General features: G+C 32.1%; 3 protein-coding genes across 11 annotated transcripts in view; 2 read left to right on the plus strand and 1 right to left on the minus strand.

The window, feature by feature from the left end:
* Positions 1 to 196: 196 nt before the first annotated feature.
* LOC145728336 (7SK snRNA methylphosphate capping enzyme-like) lies at positions 197 to 10,064 on the plus strand. 5 transcript variants are annotated; one of them, XM_081978471.1, is made up of 12 exons: positions 286 to 562; positions 3,267 to 3,414; positions 3,469 to 3,752; positions 3,803 to 4,025; positions 4,109 to 4,318; positions 6,607 to 6,770; positions 6,825 to 6,950; positions 7,011 to 7,066; positions 7,127 to 7,345; positions 7,425 to 7,571; positions 7,647 to 7,728; positions 9,505 to 10,064. In XM_081978471.1, exons 2-12 carry the CDS (start codon positions 3,272 to 3,274, stop codon positions 9,909 to 9,911), a joined length of 2,061 nt encoding a protein of 686 aa, XP_081834597.1. In that variant the 5' UTR covers positions 286 to 562; positions 3,267 to 3,271; the 3' UTR covers positions 9,912 to 10,064. The 5 variants fall into 5 exon arrangements, with proteins under 5 accessions (XP_081834595.1, XP_081834597.1, XP_081834594.1 ...); XM_081978470.1 differs by having other exon boundaries at positions 287 to 562; positions 6,825 to 6,956; XM_081978469.1 differs by having other exon boundaries at positions 197 to 323; positions 6,825 to 7,066.
* VhaAC45RP (VhaAC45-related protein) lies at positions 9,933 to 14,077 on the minus strand. Its single transcript, XM_081978482.1, has 5 exons — positions 13,599 to 14,077; positions 13,365 to 13,550; positions 12,975 to 13,191; positions 11,539 to 11,816; positions 9,933 to 10,324 (listed from the first exon to the last, which is right to left on the minus strand). The coding sequence occupies exons 1-5, from the start codon at positions 13,882 to 13,884 to the stop codon at positions 10,221 to 10,223; spliced, it is 1,071 nt and encodes a 356-aa protein (XP_081834608.1). The 5' UTR covers positions 13,885 to 14,077; the 3' UTR covers positions 9,933 to 10,220.
* A 6,168-nt stretch (positions 14,078 to 20,245) lies between these two features.
* Positions 20,246 to 26,824, plus strand: part of LOC145728684 (uncharacterized) — a 30,763-nt gene continuing 24,184 nt past the window's right edge. For 2 of the 5 annotated variants that reach the window (XM_081979098.1, XM_081979100.1), the window contains exon 1: positions 20,247 to 20,511. The gene's annotated coding sequence lies outside the window, so the exon portion shown is untranslated. Of the gene's footprint in view, positions 20,512 to 26,824 lie in introns of all 5 variants that reach the window. The other 3 variants (XM_081979099.1, XM_081979097.1, XM_081979096.1) reach the window with 3 other exon arrangements.

A 26,824-nucleotide genomic window follows, 5' to 3' on the forward strand; every position in this document is an offset into this window, starting at 1 on the left:
AACTAATAACAATGTTGGCTGTTTGCTCTTCTCTTTCTAAAGTAAAGTAGGTATGTTAACTGTCATGATTATAGGTCTCTTCGTAGAGGCAATCCCTGACTGGTTAGTGGTTACCAACTCAGAAACAGTAAATGTCAAGTTTCATTGGTTGAATGCTCACGTGACTATGCATGCAACGCGACTGTAAACTCAAATCGAAACTGTTTCTCATCTCTACTTTGTTTTCGGAATTATTCGTTTTTGCCTCGTTTCCCATGAAATGACAGTTGTAGTTGGACACTTGGACAGTTAGAATTGACAGACAGTGTTTAGCATTCGCCAAGGTAAGAACGCGACGCGGCTTGCACATTGTAAACTACAAAAAAGTAAAATTTGGATATAAAATCAATTTCAAAGTTTATTCGATCAGCAGCTGCGTGCCCTTTGACCACAAAGGCGTATTGTGCATATAATTGCAATAATTTCAGTACAATTCTATTGATGAAATAGAAAGTTTTATGTATTTGATGTGAGGTTCTTCAGCATATAAGCTGGATTTAAATTGAATTCTTTGATTGAGCAGGTGAGATTTTTTACAATTCGTTAATAACTGAGTAGTTGTTATTGTAATCCTCATTTAACATGGTTTAAACTATCTAAACAATGTTAACATTCATTGTCAGTACAGGTTAAGTAATTAGCTTTGTATGCAAAATTGTTAAGTTGTAAATCAACTTAATTTGGTTTTCAATTTTAATCATTTTTTTAGGAAAAGTTTAATTTTATAGTTATAATACTAAATGTATTTTTTCTATAACCCCTACTTGCTATATAAATTGATCATCATTAATCAAGATTTAATAGTGAAGTAAGAACTTACCTCCTGTGGAGACTATTAATAATTATACCTATATACAAAGAGAAGTCTAATGCAGAAAGTTTTTTTTAGGTATTAGTTTTTACTTCTAATATTGTAAATGTTTTTTTAGTAAATTATTATTAAATGTCAATGTTGAAATCCCAAACAGTCAGTTTTGGCTGCTATACAATTTTCTTAACAATGCCAGATGAATAATTTAAAAAGGAGATGCAAGTCAGTGAATGTGTTTTCTTTCATATTTTGAACTTGTTCAATTTTTGGTTGAATATCCCAATAAACTTGCTACTCAAAACTGTCAAGGTTACTTTTTTTAACAATGTATGGATAAATAATTAACAAATTCTATAATGATATTATTCAAGCTCAAACATAAGAAAGATAAAGGTGTAAATTAAATTTGAAAAGCAGCTCTTTAATTATTTTGAAATTTAGCTTCTGTGAATGTTTTAGAGGATGCAACATTTTTATAAAACTGCAAGTTTGGACAGGATGGCAACAGACATGCGGTTATGTTGGTCGCATTCGTTTTCAGGCTCCAGGGGAGCGAGTAGAGCGAATGTGACGTCACAATGACGTAATATGACAGTTGGACAAATTATGGTTTTGCCAAATTACGTCATCGTGACGTCAAAAACACTCTGCTCGCTCCATGAAGCTTGAAAACGAATGCGGCCTGCATCTAGCATGCTGAGCGAATTTGACGTCACGATGACCTAATTTGACAGTTGGTCAAAAAATAATTTTGTTAAATTATGTCATTGTGACGTCAGATTGGTTCTGCTGGCTCGATATATTTTAATACTTATTTTTGACATATAAATGAGATTCCTCATAAAATATATGGGCCATGGGATATTGGGGTATAATTTAAAATACATTTCTATAGTAGTAATTTATTCTTATCCTAATTGAATTGATTATAGTCACAAAATATGGTTAAATAGGATGATTTAATAACTAGCAAATGCAACCTTCTAAGAAATATGCATTAATATTGAAAGTAATACACAAATATGATTACTCTCTGTTCAGCGACTTCTGACTGTTCACAATCACCAGCAAAAAACGAATGTCGGTAATTAAATGTAATATTTATTGATTGTCAAAATGAATATAGTTTTTGGCTGGATTCGTTTTCAAGCTCCATGGAGCCAACAGAGCGTTTTTGACGTCACAATGACGTAATTTGACAGTTGGTTTAATTATGGGTTTGCCAAATTACGTCATCTTACGGCCTTAGGTTATAACTTAAGGCAGGGGCTACAATAAATTATAGATTAAGCTGGTGTTGTACTTCTACAGCCTTATCTTAAAATTGGAATTTTAATTGGTGTATGCTGTATAATACAAAAAAAGAAAGTTTTTATTATCTTTGACCTGAGCATTGATGTTTGCATTGGTTCTCTTTTCATACCGTTAATTTTCTATGAAATTATCATACCTTTATATTTACGTTTCGTTAAAAAAAACCACTGGAGAGCACAGCAGCTTGGCTTTTTGGACAGTAGATTCCGAAGTAACTAAAGCAAACAGAACAGCGTTAATAATATTTTTCCAGCCACTTTTTCCTTCTGGATTTGTTCCTTTTCAATGTGGTAACTTGAAAGGTATTTTGAACACAGAACTAGTCTATTTAAGACGACTCTCATTGTTTATTTACGAAATTGATAAAAACGTCAAAATAGCCTGACAATTAATTGACCAATCAAGCTGACAATAGTTTAGTATCATGTTATAATACATACTTTTTTTGTTGATCTTTGTCTAATGAAATGAGACAAAGCATGTGACACACAACAGAGAGTATGTGTATGTCACTGTATAAGTTTAATAAGTTTATTTCAAGGAAAATGGTTGCAAAATTTGCATTAAATGTATTACCTATATTACACGATAGTCAAAATAAATGTTTCCAGTGTTATTTTGTAACAACTAAGTTGTACGTAACTGTAAATATACCAAGGGAAGCCTATATGTTACGTACACCATTGTAATGACTAATATTGAGAACAATATAATATTTTAGGACCTTTTTAAAACATTCAACATTGATAAAAACTTGTATGTATTTATGTTTTCTTGGTATTTTTAGCTTTATGATTCATTAATGTATCAAGTTGCCTAGATATCATTTGTATGGGTAAAAACAATTTTTTTTTGTTCTTGTCTTTTCTTAATATGAGTCAAGCTATAGTTTAGTGGGACTAGATTTGGTCTTATTTCAGGGATTCTCTATGTTATTAATTTTTTTGTATTGTGAAAATTATTATTACTTGCAGGCTAAAATCTTGTTTGTACATAAATCGTGCTTGTCTCACTGATTTAATTATTTATTATTATTATACAGGTTGAGTAAAGATTTATATTAATATTTAGTTTGAGTGACTATAAAGTGAAATTGTTGCAGAAAAAATGTCGTCTCCCAAAGACACAGATGTAGCAACATCAAAAACAGACGTAAAAACCGTTGCCAATCGCAATCAAGGCACTAAGCCCCCAAATCCGTCAAGAAAAAGGTTTAAACATGATAGAGCTAGCAGAAAACGCTCAAAAAGGTATTCTATAATTTTATTATCATTGTACACAAATGAATGTTTGTTGTGTTGTAGCTTTTCTGGTTGTGGCCCTATCAACTCAAAACCTGTGTTACCAACTAAGTTTTTACTGGGAGGGAATATTAATGACCCTCTAAATTTGAACAGTCTTCAGAATGAGGATATTAATAGAGCTATGAATGCAGTTACTCCTAAATCCTCTCCTCTGCCTACACCGCCAAGGCGGAAAATGCCTGTTGAGGTTATTGTTTCTCCAAACACTCATGATCCACTTCACTTGCTGGACTGTGAAAATGATAAGGACTATGAGGAGCATTTATGTTCTCCTGTGAAAAAAAGTAAGTGTTTTTGTATTCCTACACAGAAAATGTAATAAAGTGAATTACAGCAAGAAAAAAGCGACTGAAGAAACGTCGCACCATATCCGGTTCAGCTGAAGGATCGGTGCCAAACCCAACCGGAAATTCCGAAGCCAGAACCCCAGAATCTTCAATCGATTCTGCGAAAATTCCAGAAGATCCAGAAGCAATAAAAAATGTCTCGGTTAAAAACTGCAGAAACCTATCAATAGAATTAGGTGTTGACGATAAAAAAGACAAAACAAAGAGAAGGTAAGTCATGTGGAGAACGTTAATCAAGTTTAATTTCAGGTTAGGTTAGGTTAGGTTAGCTTCAGGTTATTTTTTGTTGGCAGAAATGAGGAGGTGGCAACAGGCCATGCAGTAAAGAAGTTCAAAAGTTCAATGGACAAAATTGTAAGTCCAGTGGTGCCACAACCAGGAGCTTGGCTTAAGAGGTCAAATTCTGTTAAACTGCCACGGCCCAGGCAAAATAAAGTGTCAGATGAGAAGCTTCCCACTTTTAAAGAGGAGAATAAACGTTTTCAGTATGGAAATTACAACAGGTAATAGTTTTATGAGAAGTATATTTTTGTGTTTTACTTTACCAGATCTTAGATTTTTGTAATTTGTTAAGGATTTGAGAAGCTAAAAAACAATCCAAAATCATTTTCCATTTATTACCCTGCTTAATATATCTACTGGATTTGTAGCTTTTCGATTTTGGCACTTTCTTATTTTGAACAAACTGATTGTCTTTCTGAGGCTGTCAAATAAACACATTATTATAAAAGGTGGACAATTTAGAAATCAGAAATATGCAATTTAACGCTCTTTTAATCTGAAAAATTGGAGATTTGAAGAAATAATTTAGAAACATTGACTTTTGGTCGGTGTTGTGTTTTTTCATGCGACAAGCGCAGAACAAAAGCACATTACTTTTTATATTATTTTTTTTTTTGGAATTTGGAATTTCTTTAGTTCAAAAAGTATTCACATATTTTGCATTGTCCAGCCTTTATCAATTTCTTGGTCATCCAAGTTGGGATTTTTTTTTCGCCGTCAACGTTCTCAAAATATTTCTCCAATGTTGGAATTTGTGTCCTTAAATCAGTGACACTCTAAATATTTAATGCCTAACCTGACCTAACCAGGCATTGGTTCCCAAAATGTGTTATTAACAGTGGTGACCACCAAGATTGAGCTTATTTGCAGTAGCAGCAGTTCTCAAAATATTACTATAATTTCGTGGTTTTTACTGTCTTAAAATCAATGGCAAAAAAAATGTTTTATGCTTAACCTAACCTAATCTGTTAGTGTTTCCCAAAATATCTTATTAACCCTGACTTGAGACGAACCAAATTAAGTTTATTTACACTAACAGCTTCTCTGTACGTAATTAAAAAAAAATTAAATAGCGATTTGTTGTAGTTGTATTCCTAACTTGATTTATATTAAGTTTATTTCAAATGTTTAGTTCAAGTAGAACAAAAGAACAAACATAATTTTGTGTTTTGTGTATATCTCTGCAGTAGATCAAATTTTTTAAAACGTTTATACGACGTATTATTAAACCACAAATTGCGCAACTTTGCCCCAATTTGAGAGCTGCAGGAAACCAGATTCTAATGTACTTTGAAACCTTAAAAATCTCTGTTCTTGGAAAACTACTATCAATGGTAGAATCGGTAACAAATTTGATCACGAGAAAATGCTGGAAAAGAAAAAAATGTTAAACTCATGAACTTCAGTAACTTAATTTTAAATGGAAAATCATATAAAAATATCATAAACTTAATTTTCAATTTTTTTAAGGACAATTTTGCTATTGTCTGTCTCCTAAAATAAAGTGATGGAATGGTACTTTATGGTTTGAAAGAAATTGAATATCTTAAGAAAGGCAAATCGTCGAGAACATTTTAAAGAGCATTTCTGCAGCTACAGAGTGTGCGCTAGAAAAAACTAACAAACTCCGCCCAAAAATTATAAAAATATAATGTATTTATGAAAAACTGAAATCAAAGTGACGCCCTGTATTTGCAAAATCATCCACATTTAAATTCAGGAAAGTTGGGTGAGAAAATCATATTTAAGGCAAAAAAATTTTCTGTAGCATTTCTTCGCATCTGTTACCAACATACTGCAATAGTTTTATCTTATCAAGGTGCCTCTTCCTTATTTTAACAAGAACAGAAAAATGTATGCTTGTTATGAGAGATTGTTTTTTTTTTAAATTTGGTTATTTGATTTTATTATTTGTTTGTTGTTCTAACAGTCATTGTTTCCTTTTCTAAGCCGCCACAGTAATTTTCTTAATAGTTGTCATTGTTGCACGTATGAGTAGAAGGTGTAACTGACGTGCAGTCAAAAATTAAAACATTTTGAATTGACAGATTCAAAGTATTAGATATTGTGCGGAAAATAATGTTATTAGCAAGATTACACATTGAGTACAAATTGTGTGACTCAAAAAGCACGTAAACTAAAATGTTATATTTGTGGCATTTGCGTAAATCACAGCACAGTGAATAGTTTGTGATTGGGTCAAAAAAGGCAGCAATCGCAAACTACGAACAGTGCTGTGATTTACGCAAATACTGCACATGTGAACTTTCTTTGACTATTAGCTTAATAGAGAGAGTGTTTCAAAATCACCATTATGGTGATTTTATCTTCGTCAACAATACGTTAATACTAAATTATTCAAAAACAACGACAACAATGGCATAAAATACAACAAAATGTTTGCTGTTCAGTTGCTAACATTTTTTTATCTCATATAATATTCATTGTGCAACTTAATACTATAAATTGGAATGAAGTAATTAAGTAAATGACAAAATACGTGTTATAGGTATTACGGATATAGAAATCCAAACAATGAGACGGATCACAGACTAAGAGTATTTTCCCATCATGCGTATTTGTTTGAAAACAAAGACATTCTGGACATTGGTTGTAATATTGGGCACATTACATTGTCAGTCGCTAGAGACTTTAAGGCTCGTTCAGTTACTGGTAAGTGAAGTTATAATTACACTAAACTTGAAATGCACAAAAATAAAATTTCAGGGATTGACATAGATCCAAAACTGATCTCGATTGCGCGTAAAAATGTACGACATTACGTTAAAACCGCTGGAAATACCCCGCCCCGTACCGGGGCCACTCCCGACAATAAAACGTTGAACGTTAAAAGTAGCAGTGAGTTTTTTCCGTTATCGTTGCCAATATTATACGGGCCTATTGATGTTCCAGGGTTCCATGATACTCATCCCGGAAGGGAATTTCCGAAAAATGTTAGTTTTAAACAGGTAGGTGCTGTCAATTATCCGAAAAATATAGTTTTTTTTTTAAACTGGGGTTTGTTTCAGTGTAACTACGTGATAGAGGACGAGTCGCTATTATCACTAGAACAGCCCCAGTTTGATGTGATTTTGTGTTTGAGTATCACCAAGTGGATACATCTGAATTGGGGCGATAACGGTTTGAAGCTGTCATTTAGAAGGATGTATGAACAGCTAAGACCGGGCGGAAAACTGATTTTAGAACCGCAACATTGGGCTAGTTATAAAAGGAAAAAGAATATAACTGTAAGATTATCGCTCTTTTTTGTTTCTGTTTATTTAGTCTAGACAAATTACCAAGTGGGGTTTTATTTATTTTTTTTAGGAAACCATTTATAAAAATTACAAATCAATCGATTTTTTCCCTGACAAATTCCGAGAGTATTTGCTCTCACCTGCTGTAGGTTTTGCCAAGAGCGAAATTTTAGGGTATCCTCAGTACAAAACTTCAGGATTCAGAAGACCTGTTCAAGTAAGTGTTTATTTTCCATAAATGTCGTGATTTGCATCTTTTCAGCCTAGAAATAATTGATTTTGTAATTTTCAGGTTTTCACTAAGAGCACAATGTTTCCCAGTGAACGAATTGAAGCTACACCAAGCAGTCAACCTGTAACGTCTACTCGTTCTGGTAAGTTTTATTTATTATAATAATTATTTATATGTATAATAATTTTTCTATTGTAAATGCTCTCACCTGTATTGATTTGATAATTTCCGCTTTTTGAGTTATTCGTCGAATTTTAAAAGCAAACTGCTTGAGAGTAATTTAGGATGTTCCTTAATGACATTGTCAATATTCTTGGTGCTGATTTAGAAAAAAAATTAATTTCAATGTTAATAATATAAATTTATTAAACCCTGTTCACCCAGGCAACAAAATGCATGTAAGCATTATGAAATTGACGCCGACCCTGTTTTACGAACGAAATCCTAGTTAAATTTGATTGGTCAGCAATTTTGTTCAGCGGTTTATATTAAGTGTTTTGCAAATGATAGTTTATCAGTGAACTTTTTTAGTTAGAACCCAAAAGTAATAACAGTATTCAAGAATATTGAATTATCTCTATTTTGTTATCATTGTTATAATGTATTTATTAAAACAGTGCAAAAGAAATGGAGTAAAGAGAATTTATGCATTTTAATTTGTCATTTTCTTAAAGAAGACAGTGGATAGTTAAAACAAACAATATATAGAGGGTTCTGTGGTATTTAATATCTAATATATCTAGAAAAAGCAAGATTGGCGTGACGTAGCTTAATGAATTTTGTCGTTTTTCTCCTTATTGGACATCTGAGCAATGTCTGTATAAAATTCCTAAGGTCAAATCATGGTTTTTTAACCGAGTTTGTCTAATCTAAAAGTTAAGTTTGTTGGTACTATCTTAACAAAACTTCGTATTTTTGCTGTGGAAGGACTTTTCACGGATAACTTAATGCGGGTAAATCAAATCTGATGAATTAATTCATTCATTAATGATATTAATTCTCTCGCAAAACGACGATATTAATTTATTATTATTATGTTGCTCTTGGCGAGATGCGGTAGGTAAATTATGTATTCTTATATTTCATAGAACACAAAGTGCTATAGAAAAATGCTTCAAATCACTATAAAATAAACATAAAAACGGATAAACAGGTCATTGTTGCTGATACGGTTGCTCAACAACCGCTTATACAGTGCAGGTAAAAAGTTTAAATTTTCGCATTTTTGTTCGTGTTTTACGACGAAAGGGCTCAAATTAGAGATCTGAAAAAAATACAGAAAACTAGTCCGTGATAGGTACTACCACTTTCATTAATACGATTTTTCAATCAAAATCAACCATACAGGCGCAAAAAATCAAAACCGTTTTCCCATGTTAATCTCCTATGTCCAGGGTGCTCTTGAACACCTGGTATATAATTTTGAAATTTCCATACCTGTATAATAACTAAAAAGTACAAATAATTGCTCAACAAAAACTAAAAGTGTCCCTGTGCATAAATTTTAATCAAAGAAGAGAAATCCTGTTGGCGTGTTATAGTTTAAAGTGTTATTCATTTAAATCAAAAAGAAAAATAAATACAATCTAAATAAATATTTGCCAGTAGCTTATTATGCAAACTATAACTCCAGCTTCAGGGAAGTTGATTAAGTTTCGTAAATGGAATAAAAGCTCCATTCAAGTTTGCTTAATGATGTCTTTCAATTTGAAATCCAATTTAGTACTCTATAATTTAAGTAAATCAGGAAAGTTAATGCGACAGAAAGTTGTTAGTATTTTAATTACACTTTAAATTAAATTTTACGTTTTTACAGATGAACATATTTTATTGAGTGCTCTTTATTTATTGTACTTCTGATTATAAATCCAGAAAACATGTGTAACTACTACTAATTAAAATTTTTTGCATTTTCTAGAAAGAAGAGACGAATCCCACAGCAATGAGGGTCCCCAATCAGAGAAACACGTCTACACCAATCTAATCCAACCACTGCCACGTTACGGTGGCAGTTCTGAAGAACATTTAGACGGTTCGGGGTTGTCGCCGTGTCTAAGTGACGATAAAACAAACGTAAAACCGTTCATAACGCCGACGTACAGTCCGGAAAGTGACATTACTCGAACTACGGTAGATCATCTGGAAAGTGCCGTTTACGACTGTTCTTCCGTTAACGATGCCAGTAAAAATGACGATTATAAAGTTGTAAAAATCCCCGAAACTAGTCCGAGTTCGTCGAGCATTGTTGTGATCGAATATCGTTGTGCGAGTGAGGAAAAACTCGAAAAAACCGACAGCCCCGAAGTGGGACTTATTGCTGAATAATAAATAATAATAAGACAAAAATTATTTATTGTATATATATATTTTGTAAATTTAATTTGTTTTTAAATACTGTTTCTTGTTATTATGTAACATAGGTTTTGTACATGAAGTTTTATAGCGGTAACTTAATAAGATTTTGAATCTGCTTGGAAATTTGTGTCTTATTTTTTAAACTCTTTTAGGAATTTCCAACCTAACTTTTTTTTTCTAAGGGTTTTATTAACCTATAGCTTAATTTTTCTAGTCTAAGGTAAAAAAATCAACTTAATAACTTAATTAAAATTGTTGAATTTCTGTTAATGACTAGGTTTACTCCATCACAGTAATTGCCAAGTTTTTGGTAGCCTGAGAATCAAACTTATCCATCGTTTTTATATCCATTAAGGCGGTAACTGCGACGATAAGCCCCAGACCTGCAACAAAGTAGCATCAAATTACTATGGGCTCTTAAATCCTTTTAACGTTTCTTTTAGTACACGTCTTTGCTTTTTAGATTATTTCTGACGTCGATAAGGAAGTGGACGTTTTATGGTAATTGAAATTGGGTCGTGCACTTCAGAAGGTAAGTAAATTTACGAAGTTTTTCACTTAAAATATCAGATTTTGTTTGAACATTTTAATACTCCATCAATCACAATGTTTAAGGAAAGTTATAGCCGAAATTTCAACCAGAGTAAACACGCGTAAAAAGCTTTCTTTAATTGTTTACGCAGCGTTTTAATGGAAGTCGGGCTACAATAATATGAAACTTTGGTGTTGAATAATATGCCGTAGATTTCTTCGGGCTTAGGTGTTTATAATAGCTCTTTTTTGTGTATAAATGGACTGTAACCCAGAGTTGACCAAAATGAGTCTCATCAATATTGATCCATAAAAGTAAGTATGTGGAACAAAATAATAAACGCGTATATGCATAAGGCGTAAGAAAATAACTATACTGACAACACTTGGAAAGTTCCTCTGCTTTTAAGCAATAATTTAACACAAAACAATAATGGCCACAAAGTTATGCAAACAGAACAAAGTCAAGATATTCAACGACTTGTTTAATCATAAAGACATATGGCTCTAAGATACTAGAGGTCTTAAATTATTGATCATGTTATTGTCAAGAAGATACAAAATGGCAGATAGAGGGGTTTGATATGCGGCTCCTATCACCACAGCTGCTTACAAATAAAAAGATTCGAATCAAATTTATTAGAACCACAGAAAATATGAATACCGTATACTCCGTCCATGTGAGTAAAATCAATATAAAGCAACATAGAACAGTGGAAAAACACTGAATAAATGTTAAAACAACAGTGTGAAGAATGAAATTAAAAAACAAGAAAGCTGTCAGGCAAGATGATCTGTTGTTGACCACATTTAGCCTTCTGCAGCTTAATGGGAAAAAACTGTTACAAAATAGAGTTGATGTTTGCCTACTTTTGGTTGACTTTATAGAGACTTTCTACCAAAAACCCCCCACAGTTTTCAAAAGCTTTTAGAGACGACCACTTGGTCTCTAATGATAAAGATTTAGAATTTACGACAAGAATAAGAAAAACTGAGCTTATTTGACAACCAGATTAATTACTTAATACTTATGCTGAAATATTTATATAAAATAACTAATGCTTACCTAGAATAGTAGTTACAAATAGTCCAGACCAAATGGGAGCGGTAGTAAATGGAACACAATCGTTGGCATCACCAAATCTCTGTTTTTTGGCATCGACTTGTACTTGCAAGTCATAAATGGTCAGAGTGGTGTCATTGTCCGGATTTGAGAACACTGATTTACCATTGCAATGGTAGGAAAAGTGTGCCGGGGCCATTATATTCTCATCGGTGGTCAAATTAGATTTGAAATCTTTACCGGAAACTCCTACTAGTTCTACGATAGCTTTCTGTAAATACCTGGAAAATCAAAATAAAGACAAATATTGTCATTTTGCTATTTTTCTGCAAATAGAAATATAGAAACACCAGATCACTATAGGAAGAAGCAGAGCGGCGATTTCGAGTTAATTTGGGAAGTCCGATCTTCCGGAGGTTGCAAGTTGCAATTGATGGATCTATTCAAGATAATATAAAATTTCGTTATTCAATTTGGAAGACCTTCTTTAAAATTCTGAGCCACTACTAATAATATAGAAAGTGGAGACTTTTAAGATGATCTATGGGTAACTGTAATAGACGCAAGGCTTGTTGTGGAGTAAAAGACTCTCTGGAGGAAAGAAAGAACCAGAATAACGGATATAACCGAGAAAATAGCCATATTGAAGTGGCAATGGACAGGACACGTGGCCAGAGGATGGATAGCAATAGATGGACATTTAGAGTATTGAAATGGAGACTCTGGGAAAATGAACGAAAATTGGGTACGCCATATTAAAGCCGCACCGGGCAGAAACGGGACACAAAAAGCGCAGGATAGAGATGTCTGGAAGAGACCTATCTCCAGCAGTGGACAAACTACGGTTTATGAAGAATTGCAGGAGGTATCGAGTTGATCAGCATTAGTGATTGGCTTGGCCTCTAGAAGTGAGTTTGCTCGGCTCTCCTCCGTAGAATAGTGCTGACAGTACGTAAACAGATCTTGGACAACCATAAACTTGAACCATTTATGATTTTGTCACGCTACTTAAGGCCAATATATAGAAACTTAAACCTAAAATGACATTTTCTGAGATGACTGAATGACACAAACTGTCAGTTTTTATTGACAACGTTGTAAACTTGAATTGGTTCATTTACACCAGAGGTTCCCAAACTTTTTTCTTTCATAGACCACTTTTTCTTTTCATAGAGCAAGCGTTGCGGACCCCCACCTACAAATTGTGAACCCCCATGTTTTTGTTACGCTAACGTAGACCTCCTTTGGGTCTGCCGTGGACCACTTTGGGAACCTCTGATTTACACCCATACTTAAATATTATATTGGGTGGACTGCCAGTTGTTTCAGACATTTTTTATGCCTAAAATTATTTCAATTTGTTGTAATGAAACGCGGTAGAAATCTGATCTCAAAATTCCGTCATTGATGACGTGCACGCATAATGGAAGAAATCTTACCAGTAACCACTAAGCCAAGATATTTCAAATCTCAAAAACACCTTGCCCTTCCCTTCTAGTGGAATTGGAATATTAAACCGGTTGTCCATTTTTATTAAGCTCCTGCTGGTATTCCCCAGATATATGGTGGTGTTGTTAAAATCCAATTTGAGCCTCTTGGACGAGTAGAGAAGTCCAAATTCGTTATTCTTTGTTTCACCTATGTAGATTACTGCGCCTAAAATCAACAAAAAGTGTGGAATGATTTATCATGCTTAACCGTATGTAGCAATACTCAAATACATTAATTTTAATCAGTCATAACTTGATTACACTCTGAATTGGGTTAATTAACATTTATTTGGTTTAATAAATCCTTCACCGGCACTGCGTAGACACGTAACTAATTACCTTTCACATCCACATCGCCCTTTCCATCAACCTTGGAGGTTAACGTGGTGTCATCCGCAGACCGTTTTTTCCTTGAATAAGTAATATCCAAAACACATAAGAAGTTCGAATTGTTGTATAATGGTCCTGTAACTTTGCTGATTTTATTAATATCAATTCCGTTGCAACCCTCTAGTAATGCCAGCTCTAAAAGTAAGTCGCTTAAAACAAGTTTCATAAATGTGTCACACTTACCAGTGGCATTAGCAGTTCCAACATTTCCGTTAGGATTGTAGGAGGAATAGAAACTACCTATAGCTTCCTTTAAATTTTGCGGTACAATCGAATTTCTACTTGGCAAGGTAACTTTAAACAAAAACACTTTCTTTACCTCCAACTTTTCCACCAGCTTCTCCAAATCCTCATCGTCGAATGGCAGTAGGGGCGATATTTCTACTTTTTTATTGCTCCACAGAATAATGGCACATTCGAGTGAAAAAATGTGTAGGAAAATAAAGATTGTGATATGTTTGATATGCATTTTCTTGTGTGTTAGGATCGCTTGTGTTAGATTTTAGGAGTTGCGCGCGTCACTTTTCACACAGTTGGATCAATAAACGAGTTTGCGATTTGCTTGGGAAATCGAGGCGGACTTTTTGAAGTTTGCGCGTGATCTTTCCCAGAATGGTATTAGCAAGTTTAATTATTGACAGTGACAGGTATCTGATTGTTGGAGTCTATCTAAATAGGGTAGTCACGAAATTTGTAAAGTAACATTCACATAACATGCAGTGCATTTGTACTGTTAATGGTAAGTGCACTGCAATAAGTAGACAAATGACATCATTCACAATAAAATCAAAATTAAAATTAGAAAATAGGAATCAGGTTAGGATTTCAGAAACACAAGACATAAACGTCATACTAATAATCGTAACCATCGTCTAGACTTCGACTATTTGTTTCAAAAAAGATAATTAGGTACTAACTAAACACACATTCATAAACCAATACAAAAAGCATTCTTTCAAATTTTCGAATTTTGAACAGTTAATTGACAACAAAAATACGCATGTGTCAAACGTCTGAAATGGCTCTCCTTATTGGTTGCTTGTATTAAGAGGGAAAAACTTAAGAGTAAAAGCTAAAAGCTAGATAGGTTTTGCATTACTATTAAGTTATTAATTCCGCAGTATACAAGTGTGAACAGAACATTAAATTATAATGTATCTAGCCTTTAGCAGTACACATACCTTAGCACTGAAATAGCCATAAAGTTTATGTGAATGCTTAAGGCTGGAAGTTTTTAGTAGTGATTGTACCCTAAAATCAAGTTAAGTGAGCATGAAAGGCTTGTTATCTTCTACATGCATGAGTAATATGATATGTTTTGATATAATAATATTGTAAAAGTGCTTGATGGTGCAAAACGTGAAATTCACCGAATACACTTTTCCATCAGAGATAACGAGCGTATTCAATTATTTTGATGTATTAAGTGTAATTTTGAGGTATAATTTCCTAATATTGCAGCCTAAACATATTTTATATTAATATCAGTAATTAGTGTACTCTAGGATTTGCCACATATGAAATCGATAGGACTATTCAAAAATATAATAACATACAGGGTGTTCCAATTAAAATAAGCAAGTTGACATCAACTTCCGTTTAAACCGGAAATGATAGAAATCAAAATTTTAAATTTCTATTAATATTGGATCCTAATCTTTTAATGAACGGTTTGGGTGGCTAACCCTGTGTAAGGAAAACAAATTTAATTTTACAGTATTATACAAGGTGTTTTTTTAATGATTGCAAAACTTTTTAATTATCGATTTTACATCGAAAAAAGATTTGACATTAGTGACAGATATCACGTGGTTTTTAGAGGATAATTTAACTAGACAGTCATGTGACTATTGTCCTCATGTTACTAGTGTATTCAAAAGAATAATCATGTGTTGCACGCCATTTAAATCAGAAAACAAAACACCTTAAAAATCTACTTTAAAAAAAACAGGGTCTCATTTAAATAAATAAAATTGATGATGTGACGATGTCACGTTTTAGAAGAAAAAAAGTGCAAATGTGACGATGTCACGTTTTAGAAGGAAAAAAGTTGCAATAACAAAGTGTTAATAAATTTAAATTATTCCATCAAATAAGCTTACAATAAAATAAAAACTTTTTTCCGAAATTTTGTATTTTTTCGGATATTTCCGGTAAGGTAAGTAAGTAAGTAATCGGATTTTGAGATTGAACTCCAAATTCCGCAACTTTTCCTCTCTTCGAGATCTCCATACTTTGACACGAATTTGTGGCACCCTTTATTTATTTTAACCACTTTGTAGACTACTATGTTGTACCAATTATCTATGTCCGTAATAAATTAATTTATAACCGAAACCCGAGGGTAGCTAATTCCTGTAACGAATACAACATCGTTATGTATTATGTTTCCAATTCCAAATGGCGGTGTGTATGTGTTTGGAATGAAAATCTTCAGAAGTCTCGATTAGGGTGCCCTAATAAATTTGTAAACCTGGAGCCACGTAGTGAATACAAAGTAAAAATAAGAAGTGGAAACTTACACACAAAGCTCTATATAAAATGTCCTTGTAACGAGTTAATTAAATAATTAAATTCACAACATTAAAAAGACAGTTCTGAATGTGGTATACAAATTTGTAAAGCTGGTTTTTTTAGGATACTTTTGCCAGGCATGTATATTTTTCTAAATTACTAAGTATAGTTTTGCTCCGTGAGCATGCATTGTAATTTTCATTATGACTGATAGTTTCCATCATTTTTAATTAATTGTGCTTAAGCAGGAGACTTCATTTTTTTCAGTTAAAAAAAGTTCATGACATCCTTTTACACAAATTTTCCCAAATTAGCTTGTATCACAGACTTGTATGCATCAAAAGCCTTAGCGACAAACTTTAAATTCATACAGAAAATTACAAGTTACATGCATCACTTCCGCTGAACCTAAACTAGCGGGGCATCCTTCAAACTGAATAAATTTTACCGAATTTCCATAATATGCATCCGGCTGCCCTAATAGCCCTAAGGTTTGTAATGACATATTAGCGTAAGGGGAAATGGTTTGTGTTCGATTATCCGGGTCAAATGGAATATTTCCTTTGGGAAGCACAATTTCGGTTCTATTTACATATACTGACTGCATTTTGGACGGGAAATTGCATCTAACATCAGTAATTCATGTAAAAGTTCCCTTTCGATGTAAATTTGTTTACATTTTCAAGTAGTACGTTATTGTGAGAAATGAATAGAACATTATATCAGATGTCGTGTAACTGTTGTATTTATTTAGTGTAAGTTTGAAATGTATGCAAAAAAAAATGTCAAAAGTAAAAAGTAGGAGGTCAAAAGTAAAGAGGTCAAAAGTAGGTTAAATGGTTACTTGCATTGTAATTAAACCTGATTATTGTATGTTAACACTTTTTTTAAATTAGTAACCGATAAAAAACCTGTCCCATAAGCTTTGAATTGTGTACTTTTTTCCACTGCATCACTACATGTATACTAAAGGAAATAACATAAAAACAACCACTTTTTGTAGGGTGACATTTTAATTTTTGACGCTCTATTATAGACATAGAACTGCTTGAAAACGTTATTAAATTAATCCAAGGAAACACCGTTTCAATTTACATAACTCTTACTTTCAACCCCTTGAGTAGGAAGCTACTTTTGAATAAGTAAATGAAATGGAGGACGTGTTTTTATCATAACCTTTCCAAAAAGGTCATGATTTAAATATTGCGGTTTTTGATTAAGAGAAATTTTGTAAATTAGAGTAAAACTGCACAAAAATCAGAATTTACAGAATTTAAAAATCATTTCTGACAGCCGTAAGTAATGTCGTAAGTCTTAATTTTTTGTTTGCTTTACTACGGTACAATTTTTGAGACACCACCTACACAGTAAAAATTCTTAAGATTCCACCTACTTTTACCACATAACACCATAATAATGTTTTATTACTTTTGACATATTTATTTTCCTGGCAATTTATCTGTAAGTGCTTAACTTTTTGACAACTCTTTTAAGCATTGAAACGCGAATAATTTTAAATATTTTGTTGAAAATTTGTTTTTTTTTGTCATTATGTAGTCTGTTCATACTTTGTAACATCATATTTGACTTAATTTTTGTATATGCAGAATTTGTCACATTTGTCAAATACTTTAAGAAAACAAAAAACACTAACTTATTTCCTATTAATCTAGTAAACAAATTCTAGATAAGACTTCAAATTTTAAAAAACGTTCGGGTTTTTCAAATTTTCAGTGATTGCTTTGGCTGACAGAGCACAAGCAGTAAACATTTTGTCAACTTAAATTTAAAATTGTCGTTTATTTGGAATGTCAAAGATGTGAAAGTATTTCTGGTAGAAAAATAAACTAAAAATGTTGAAGAAATGCAAACAAAGCATTTTAAGGACACATCAAGAATGACATTTTAATCATTGTCAAAATATATCATTATGATAAACGTTTCTCTAAATTGTTTTAGAAAAAACTGGAAATTTTGGAAAATAAATGATACTTGTCACTCTCCGACGTGGAAATATCAATTCTACGTTTCGGTTAAATGTAGCTTTTCTTATGGGCGTCATATTGAGCCTCTTTTTGTGATTACGACGATATAGCAATTTAGTGGAAATAACAAAAAAGCGCCTTAAAAACAATATGTCAACAATCCATCATTAGGTTAAATGACACTATGACACGTGATATTATTACCTTTTGCCTCAGAACGTTCATGTGACTGTCAGATGATGACAGAAAGCGCGCTCTCAATCAAATGTTGATATATCCATAATCCAAGGACCAAGACACTTTTTGTGAAAATTAATCATAGTTTTTGTTATATTAGGTAAATTGTACTCTAAACTATTACCGTACACGGTAAAACCATTTTAAAGTAGTCATAATGCGTCCACAAGGAAAAAACCAAAAAAGCTGATGATGGTTGCTAAAAACTGAAACGTTGTATCTCACTCAGGATATTGTCACGTTGTAGAGAAGGAAAAGTGACAGTAAAGTGTCATTTATTTTCATACTTATTTCATCAAATAAATCAGGAGAGAGTCAGAAGAGTGCCATGGAAACAACATTAATTAATAATAATTGATTAGAAGGTCAGAACTTGCTTCGTGATGTCATTTGACATATTGTCACATGATCATCGGTTAGAAAATGACAATGATGTCACGTGGATGTATGAAATCACCGCCTACTATACTAGAAAGCCTAGAAGATGCTTGTCAAAAATTCCAATATGGCGGGAATAGTGGTGACAGTTCGTATTGTGGAAATTGAGTTTTTTGAGGGTTAGATGAATTTTTACGGTTTAAAATCAAGACTTGAAGTTATTTGCGTAAGTTATTTTTGTTTGCTGCCGTTGATAAGTTTTTCAAGCCACATTGTAACAGCAATTCAGGAAAAACCGTGTCAGTTTTTTACTTTACAAAAAACCGGATCTAACTCAACAGTGGTTGAACACTTTGAAGTGGGATGATTTTACTCCAACACTATACTCAATGGTAGGTACAAGTGCTTTCTAGTACAGTAAACTTATTAGGTATTTGTTAGATGCACAGGTATGTGAGTTACATTTTAAAGCATCCTTCATTGTGAGAGCAACAAAAATAATTTTGAATGAATGTTCTTGGAATAACATAAGAACCATTTACCAATTTTGCTTACCTAGTTTCAAGGATTTACAGATTTTCTTACATTGAACAGTGTTTAAACTAGTTTGCTGTGTGTTGTACTTTCCAAGACAAATGTTCTAAGCAATTTGTTTAGGCTGGACTTGATTGTGCATAAAAAGCTCTATCTAATACATATCTGGATCAGGAATGAACCATTCTTTGATTTTTCACTCACAACTTGCAATCAACTACACTAAATAATAATTAAAAAAAAAACATATTTCTTACTACATCTGCATACGTTTGTGTATAAAACGACGTGACATTTTAGGCTTTCTAGTATAGAGGGCGGATTGGTCAGTTGGCGGTATGATTTACACAGCAGAAATCATAACTGTTTTCAAAGTTTTCTTTCGGTTTGTGATTTGTAACAAGTCACGTGACCCCCATGTGATTTTAAAATTATGTTGTCATGTGATTTTTAGATCATAACGCGTTTGGATCCGAAACTTATGCCAATGACACTCAAACTTATAAATCAAAGGTCTGTTCCCAGAACGAATCTCCAACTAATAATCAGAGGAATATGTCCAGCTATTGGCCATTACCGTTAAAATGTCAATGTCACGTGAGCATTCAACCAATAAAAGCCAACAATTTCCAATTTTCAGTTGGAAACCAGTTTGAAATTACCTCTACGAACAGACCTCAAGGCTTCTTCATTCTCTCCTTCTAGTTTTTAAATAGATTATAGTTAGATAGCGATGCACAAAGTGACAATAGGACAAACTATTGCTTCGTTCTTCTGTACATGACAATCTCTTACAATACACATTACTCGTCAATAACTTACTACGTCATACTGCTGGGCTTTTAAAACACTGCAGTTTCAATACTATGTTTTCAGACTTAACAATGTAAAGGAAATGCATTATGGATAAAACATAAAATAGACAGTTCAAACAAAACTACAAAATCAAAGATGTTTATACTTGAAACTACTTATATCCCTACTTTCAATCTGGCAAGTGTGCAGATAAACGTCTAATTTTCTTTCTTAACTTTTGAATGATGGAAGTCGAAACTTATTTTTACGTTTCCAACTAAACTAGTTAAATTCTCTGGCACGTTCTAATGAGCTACTTGCCATTAGGATAGTATTGTTCTAATAAGTGTAATGTGACGTCTAATAAATTTTCCCTCGGAAAATGGCTTTCGAGCTTGAACTGCGGCGTCGGCGTCGTCAAACACCGGGATAGGTAAAAATTCTCACAGTATAGTCTCACTCAGTTTCTCCCGCGTCGCGAAACTAGTCAAACAACTCCAAATCTGATCAGGAGAACCGCTAAACACTCATAAGCTCGCTAATCAAATACTTTATATTAAGTTGAGGTAATAAAAGTCGAGTTTTAGCTGTTTTTCAGTAATATTCGCGGTGTGTTTATAATTTAGTTGTTTCAGAAATTTTTGCCGATGCCGGTAAGTTATAATTTGTAAATAAATTAACACGTGGTTTAGTAATAAAAATTGATATTAATTATTAGTATAATTTAAAATTGATTAAGGAAATGTACAGACATGGAAACGTATAATATACTTGGAATAGAATAAATCGATGTAATTTCTATCTGTTTTTGTTCAAAGTCTATATTTGTATTTCCAAATGGTTTAATAGGTCAGGCGTAAAAAACTATTTTATTCAATTATGTTCGATGGATGTTACCGTTTAAAACACGCACACTTCGAATACTTTATACATGACAATATCAATCCGTCATAGTAGGGGCACACACAAAATCATTAAAATAAAAAGTTAACTCAAAACAAATTTGCACACCAATTTTCGTACAGATAATCCAATTTGCTCGCAATAGAACGCGAGAATACTAATAAACCAATTAATTAGGTTTCGAACGTTTTCAGATCAGCAGAATTGTCCCGGGGGACTGTGGTAAACCCAGCAAAACATTATTGAACTGCTCCCTCTGAATAAACGGTGAAGCTAGACTGAATCAATGATTTGTTAATTTTACATCAGGATCATTTCCATAGCAATGGAACAATAAATCCTTGTGATTGACGTTTTTTTAGCATTTATCTGATCGTCAACGTCAACACCATTTCCCGGATTATTCTCAACTATGAGATTCATGAATTTGTAATTGATTTATAGCAGATACATTCAGTTTGTTTATTCTGTATTTTGTTCTGTTGGTCACTTAAACCAAGTGCGTTTATGAAAAAGTATAAATGGCAATACATATTTTGAAAATTATGCTAAAAGTGAAAGAATAAAAAAAAACGCCTAGCACAAATCATGGGGACACATTATTAAGGGTACAATGGAATTTATACTACCCTGTATCATAAGCAATCATCTTTCTTCAATTATATCAATCTTTTAGGAATTCCACTCTCAAATATACCGAAAAATGCCTAAAATGCAAAATCCATATAACACCTAGACGTAGAATAGAGTCATTTTTGGGAAACTTTTCCAAATCGGAAACTTTCCAGGAAGGAAATAAACCTTGATGGGAAAGGTACTGATTTCTGTCATTCGTCAAGTATTACTTTTGCCTCTCAATTCAGTCAGTTGTTAGTTACTAATTTTAGCGCAAAACTAGTGTAGAAGTATAACTATTCTGTCAAATCATATGTAATTTTAGAAACCATGTGATGGGTTTTAGAAATATCACTTGTATTTCAGAAACGGTACATTTAATTTTAGAATAATAATTTTGATTTTAGAAATTGAAAATTGTTTTGAAACGGTCATTTGTAATTTGAAAAATTAAAGCTGTATACCAGAAATCTTCGTATTAACATTTTATTTTCTATAAATTAATACTCCGAATGGGCGGTTTTTTTGTGTAAGTGATATTCAATTTTTAAAATGTAACTAATAACCACACAGAAACATAATACAATTCTGAAATGGAATTAACCTTTTCCAAACTACAGGTGACAAGTTCTGAAATTAAACTAACTATTCTAATATCCAACAGATCTTTTCTGAAATACAACTCACGCTCATCAAAATTAATCTCAATCAAATTTACGATACTGAAATACAAGTTTTAAATTCTGAGATACAACATATATTTTCTAAAATCCAAGTATTTTCTAAACGACATGTGTAAATGTGTTGTAAATAATTCATGGTTCAATAGTATTTTCTAAAAGGTTACTGTAAGTTTTCCCATTCGAATTACATCAATAAACACAGGTATTATGATAGGATCTGTAAGGATTCCTGCCCCCTGAAATATTAAATTTTTGTGGATATTGAGTTGTTCCCTTTCCCCATTGTACTACTCCATTTCCAAATGTAGTTCAGCAAAGGCCAAGTGAAATTCAGAAAAGGTCAAGCGTAATTTAGAAATAGAAACTGCAATTCAGAAACCATCAAGTGTAATTCTGAATAGGCAACTGTAATTCAGAAACCATCGAGTGCAATTCGGAAAAAATCAAATTAAATTCAGAAACCATTAAATGAAATTCAGAACATTCAAAGGTAATTCCTTAGGAATGTTATAAAAAAAAGTTCACAATTTAGGTTAAAAATTAAACTGAGTTACAGTTAATATACTTTCTGAATTGCAATTAACAATTTTTGAATTACGGTTGCCTTTTCTGAATTACTCTTGACATTTTCTGAATTACAATTAACTATTTTAAACTACCTTTGACTCTTTCTGGATTTCAAATGACTATTCTGAATTACAGTTAGAAATGGTGTAGAGTTTAAGTTACTTGAGATTCTACATCTCTATTGTGAGTACATTTAAATAAAAATAAATGTTTCAACATTTCTCTAATCTTTCACTTCCTTCCTTCCTGAATCCCTTATCTAACTAGGGGAATATGGCTTCAGCTCCCTTTATGGGGCAATTTTCACTTCTTAGCCATTTCCTTGAGCACCCCCTCAATGAAAGTTTTAGAGAGAAAATACCAACAAACTTCTCATATAATAGATTTTTTAAAGAAGTGACTAGAATGACATTCATACAGAAAAATAATTCGCACAAGATCACTTAGTACATTCCTTTTTTTATCAAAATTAACATAACACATAACATAAGTTACTATTATAGCAAAAACTCATAAAACTAGACAAAAATAACATATTTAATTACTTATATTAAAGCAGTCAGAATTTCTTCAAATTATTTCCAATTTTCCTGGTGCAGTGTTACTGCATGGAACTGATTGTATAGGTATGTATTTTCCAAATGAGAATCAGACAGTCAATTCACACTAAATTTTAATTGTTTAGGTGAGTTAAATATTACAGTCTTACAAATTAAATCTAAAGTCACTAACGTCATATTACGTCAACATGTTGTCGTAACTGCAATTTTGCTTTGGTGTGGAGGAAAATAATGAAAAACACTATCCTGGAAAGGGTACTGTAAAAATGACAGTGAACTAAACTACTAGACTACTTGACATTCCGGTTATAGATTAGAGAGTGCAAACAACATCAGATTCCTCTCAATCAATCAAAATTTCCCAGGATATTGTAGTGAACTTAATCTTAAACTTGACAAATTCTCCTTATTGATTCGTTCTATATTTATTAAATGCGTTATTCGTAATAAAATTGCAGTCAACAATTTCTTTTACTAGCAAATAAATGAACCGTATAGTAGTTTTCGAAAACACACTGATCAGCTTAACTCAATTTATCAGATGTCGGACTTCGGATAATCGTATTAAGCTTCGTTAATAGCAATTCAATCGGATTGGGTCAAACTGGGTTACCCATTAAGGACCCTTAATTAAGGCAATTTTACAAATATTAATAAATAGCAGGAAGTGGGTATAAAGTTAAATTTAAATCCTAAACATTTCATGATAAATTTTTTTTATTTATCAAATTGTAGTTCAACTTCTTATTCCCATTTTTTATTTCTTTGATAGTAGGGCTACATATTCATATTAAAAATATATCAGGCATGTATCTAGTGATAATTTGAAACAATACTCTGGCATATAAACATTTTCATGGCTGTGTTACTACCAAAAGCAATAAAATGTAAGGTAAACAATAATTAAACGAAACATAAAAACAACAAAAATTAGTAAAGTTAGTAGTACATTAATAAATGCATATTACACTTTGAAGCATTACGGAACACCTCTATTTTAAAATGAACCACATTTGTATGTTATGGTAATTGAGACGTTATGATATTTCTGGCATATAAACATAAAATGTAAGCACATGTTGGACTTGTACGTGGTACATTTGTACAGTATGACAAATTGTCATCAAATCATTTAATTCTTATGAAAATATGCCTGAAACCTGAACTAAGTGAATGGCTTGTATTGAGAGTATATTTTCATATACTGGACATATCTACCATATAGTATTTGTTAGAGCTCCATACCAAATTAGAGCAATAGAGCTTCCATTTTCCTCTGTTAACGTCTTGAAGTCATTCGGTAACATCCAAATTAATTTTGGTACGTCAAAAAATTAATAACAATATGTATGTAATATGACCCTACAAGTAGATATTTTTATTATTATACTACTTCGTGAAATAATACATATTCGAGCTAAATATTTAATAAACCTTGTAAACTATGATGGAAGAATTTTACTTTTGTCACACGTTCTAGGTTAGGTTAAGTTAGATTTATTAAATATATCAAAATTGATTATTTTAAACAGTGACATAATTTTTAATTATTGATTGTCCTAAATAAAATTATTATGACTCATACAGTAGCAATTATTGTGATATTCAATTATTAATCAATACTTCCTGAAATACCACATAACCCACAATTCGCTGTTATAAAATATTAATCACAAGAAGTAGTAGGAGTTGTAGAAAACATGATTTATAACTTAATTAAAGACGGTGATTTTATAGTACAACAATTCATATGGTAAAACTGAATTTTAATTAATGCGCACTTAGAGTTTGTTTGTATTTATCCAGTACAAAACAACATTCACATGATATATTCGTTGCACAAGGGCAAATATTTCAAATCCGTAATTTTCCTTTTTGCTTCCGGTTTCCAGTTTTAAACTTTCCAACATGTGCTGACAAATAACGGTCATTAATTAGTGACAATTGCTTCAAGTGAACACATTTCTAAAAGGTTTTTCCGAGTTTTCCTGTATGGGGGTTGTTTTGGTATGTTTAAAGTGAAGTTTAAAAATTGAAAAATGTTGATAATGGTGAAATTAAACTCATTTTTCTCTGTTTTATTCCAAACAGAATTTTTTAATATGCCAGAGCGTAAAACTTTGCCTTGTCAAAATTACGAGATCTGCCATATTTCATATAAAAGTAGTAAGTTAAACCTCCTTTCTTGCAACATTTTGCAAGCAACAAAAAGTATATCCTTTTTATATGCAAATCCAACTCGTTTCACTTCTGCTTTATATCCAAGTTGAAAGTAATTGTCGCCCCCTAGTTTGACTACGAATTCATTATTACAAGGCCATCAAAACAATGACGATCTAGAAAAAAAAAGTACACTTGCATTAGCGTCGTTTCACCTGCCAATTAAATCGATCGGACATTTCTCGTCAACAAAATTACATACATTTTGTGGTAAAGTGGGTTTAAAAAATCGATATTGAATCTGTCTGTTTTCTACAAATGGAGTGTATTTTAATGAAAGGAAAGCGGATCGGAACAGGATTTTAACAAGAGACGCTAACTTATAACTTTTATGGAGATGCAGCTTTAGGCTTTTAAAGGCAAATTCCCAGTCTGAAAAAGGCACTATAGTTTGTTTCGACTAGATTTTTAATGATCTGGATTAAAAGCTTTATATCTATTAAAGATATTTGAAGTTTAATGTGTAACGAATACTTACACAATCACAAGACTTGTTTTCGAGAAATTCGAGTTCACAGTTTTCCTATAGAACTGCCAATGTCACGTGACTGTTTTCACTATTAACGATTGAAACTTTAATGTATCTCTATAGAGAAACTTCAAATTTTGAAGGTCATATGACTGAATTCACATTTTATTATTTTAATTTGTCAAATTTGACATCTGATAATTTTTTAATTAATATTGAATTTCTTAGTTTATTCGTTATATTCAATAACCCCGTTATTTGGCTACTTACAGAATGAATTAAAACCATATATCATTTTAAAGCCCTTAACATTTTTTTAACCACCCTGTATAACTACCTAGAATCTAGTTATCTTAGTTACTACATACAAGGTGGACTGAATTGAACTTTGAATTAAACAGTTTTCACTTTAACATCCACTAACTCACTTATTTTGCCACTTACAGTGTGTATCAGTTTAAAGTACTTGAAATTAACTTTTGACCACTTTGAAATCACATGTTAATAACATACATTGTTAATAACAACACACCACTTGTTAATAACATACATTTACATTGAACTGAAGATCATCAAAGAATTTGACAGTTTTTCTGTATTTTTTTTCTTGTTTCTTTTGCTGATATCTCAGTCATTATTTACAGAGTCACCCAATATAGGTATAATTTTAATGCTTTTGAAATTTTCTTTTAACAACACTGTATAGTTACTTAGTGCAAGTGTCAATTAAAAAATACAGAGTGGACTGAAGTCTGAATTAAACAGTTTCCAACTTAACATCCAATAGCTCGGTTATTTTGAATTTTTACAGTTTTTCTATAATTTCAAATAACCCTTTAAATCCCTTTTTCTGTATAGTTTTTGAGTCAAATAACCGAGTAATCCAAAATACAGAGTGAACCGAATTGGAGTCTATTCACTCTATAATATCTAAAAAGTCGATTATTTT

This window comes from Ips typographus, linkage group LG4 (genome assembly GCF_016097725.1).
Source record: "Ips typographus isolate SLU linkage group LG4, UJ_Ityp_2.0, whole genome shotgun sequence".
Taxonomy (NCBI): Eukaryota; Metazoa; Arthropoda; class Insecta; order Coleoptera; family Curculionidae; genus Ips; species Ips typographus.

What these genes read in the sequence shown, in the direction of transcription:
- LOC145728336 (XM_081978469.1), top strand. Translation starts at nt 3,272, where the DNA reads ATGTCGTCTCCCAAAGACACAGATGTAGCAACATCAAAAACAGACGTA. An exon ending in TAAGGCTCGTTCAGTTACTG is followed by an intron (nt 6,771 to 6,824) that starts GTAAGTGAAGTT and finishes ATAAAATTTCAG; the next exon opens with GGATTGACATAGATCCAAAA. An exon ending in AAAGGAAAAAGAATATAACT is followed by an intron (nt 7,346 to 7,424) that starts GTAAGATTATCG and finishes TATTTTTTTTAG; the next exon opens with GAAACCATTTATAAAAATTA.
- VhaAC45RP (XM_081978482.1), bottom strand. Translation starts at nt 13,884, where the DNA reads ATGCATATCAAACATATCACAATCTTTATTTTCCTACACATTTTTTCA. An exon ending in GGGCGATGTGGATGTGAAAG is followed by an intron (nt 13,192 to 13,364) that starts GTAATTAGTTAC and finishes TGTTGATTTTAG; the next exon opens with GCGCAGTAATCTACATAGGT. An exon ending in ATTTGTAACTACTATTCTAG is followed by an intron (nt 10,325 to 11,538) that starts GTAAGCATTAGT and finishes ACTTTGTTGCAG; the next exon opens with GTCTGGGGCTTATCGTCGCA.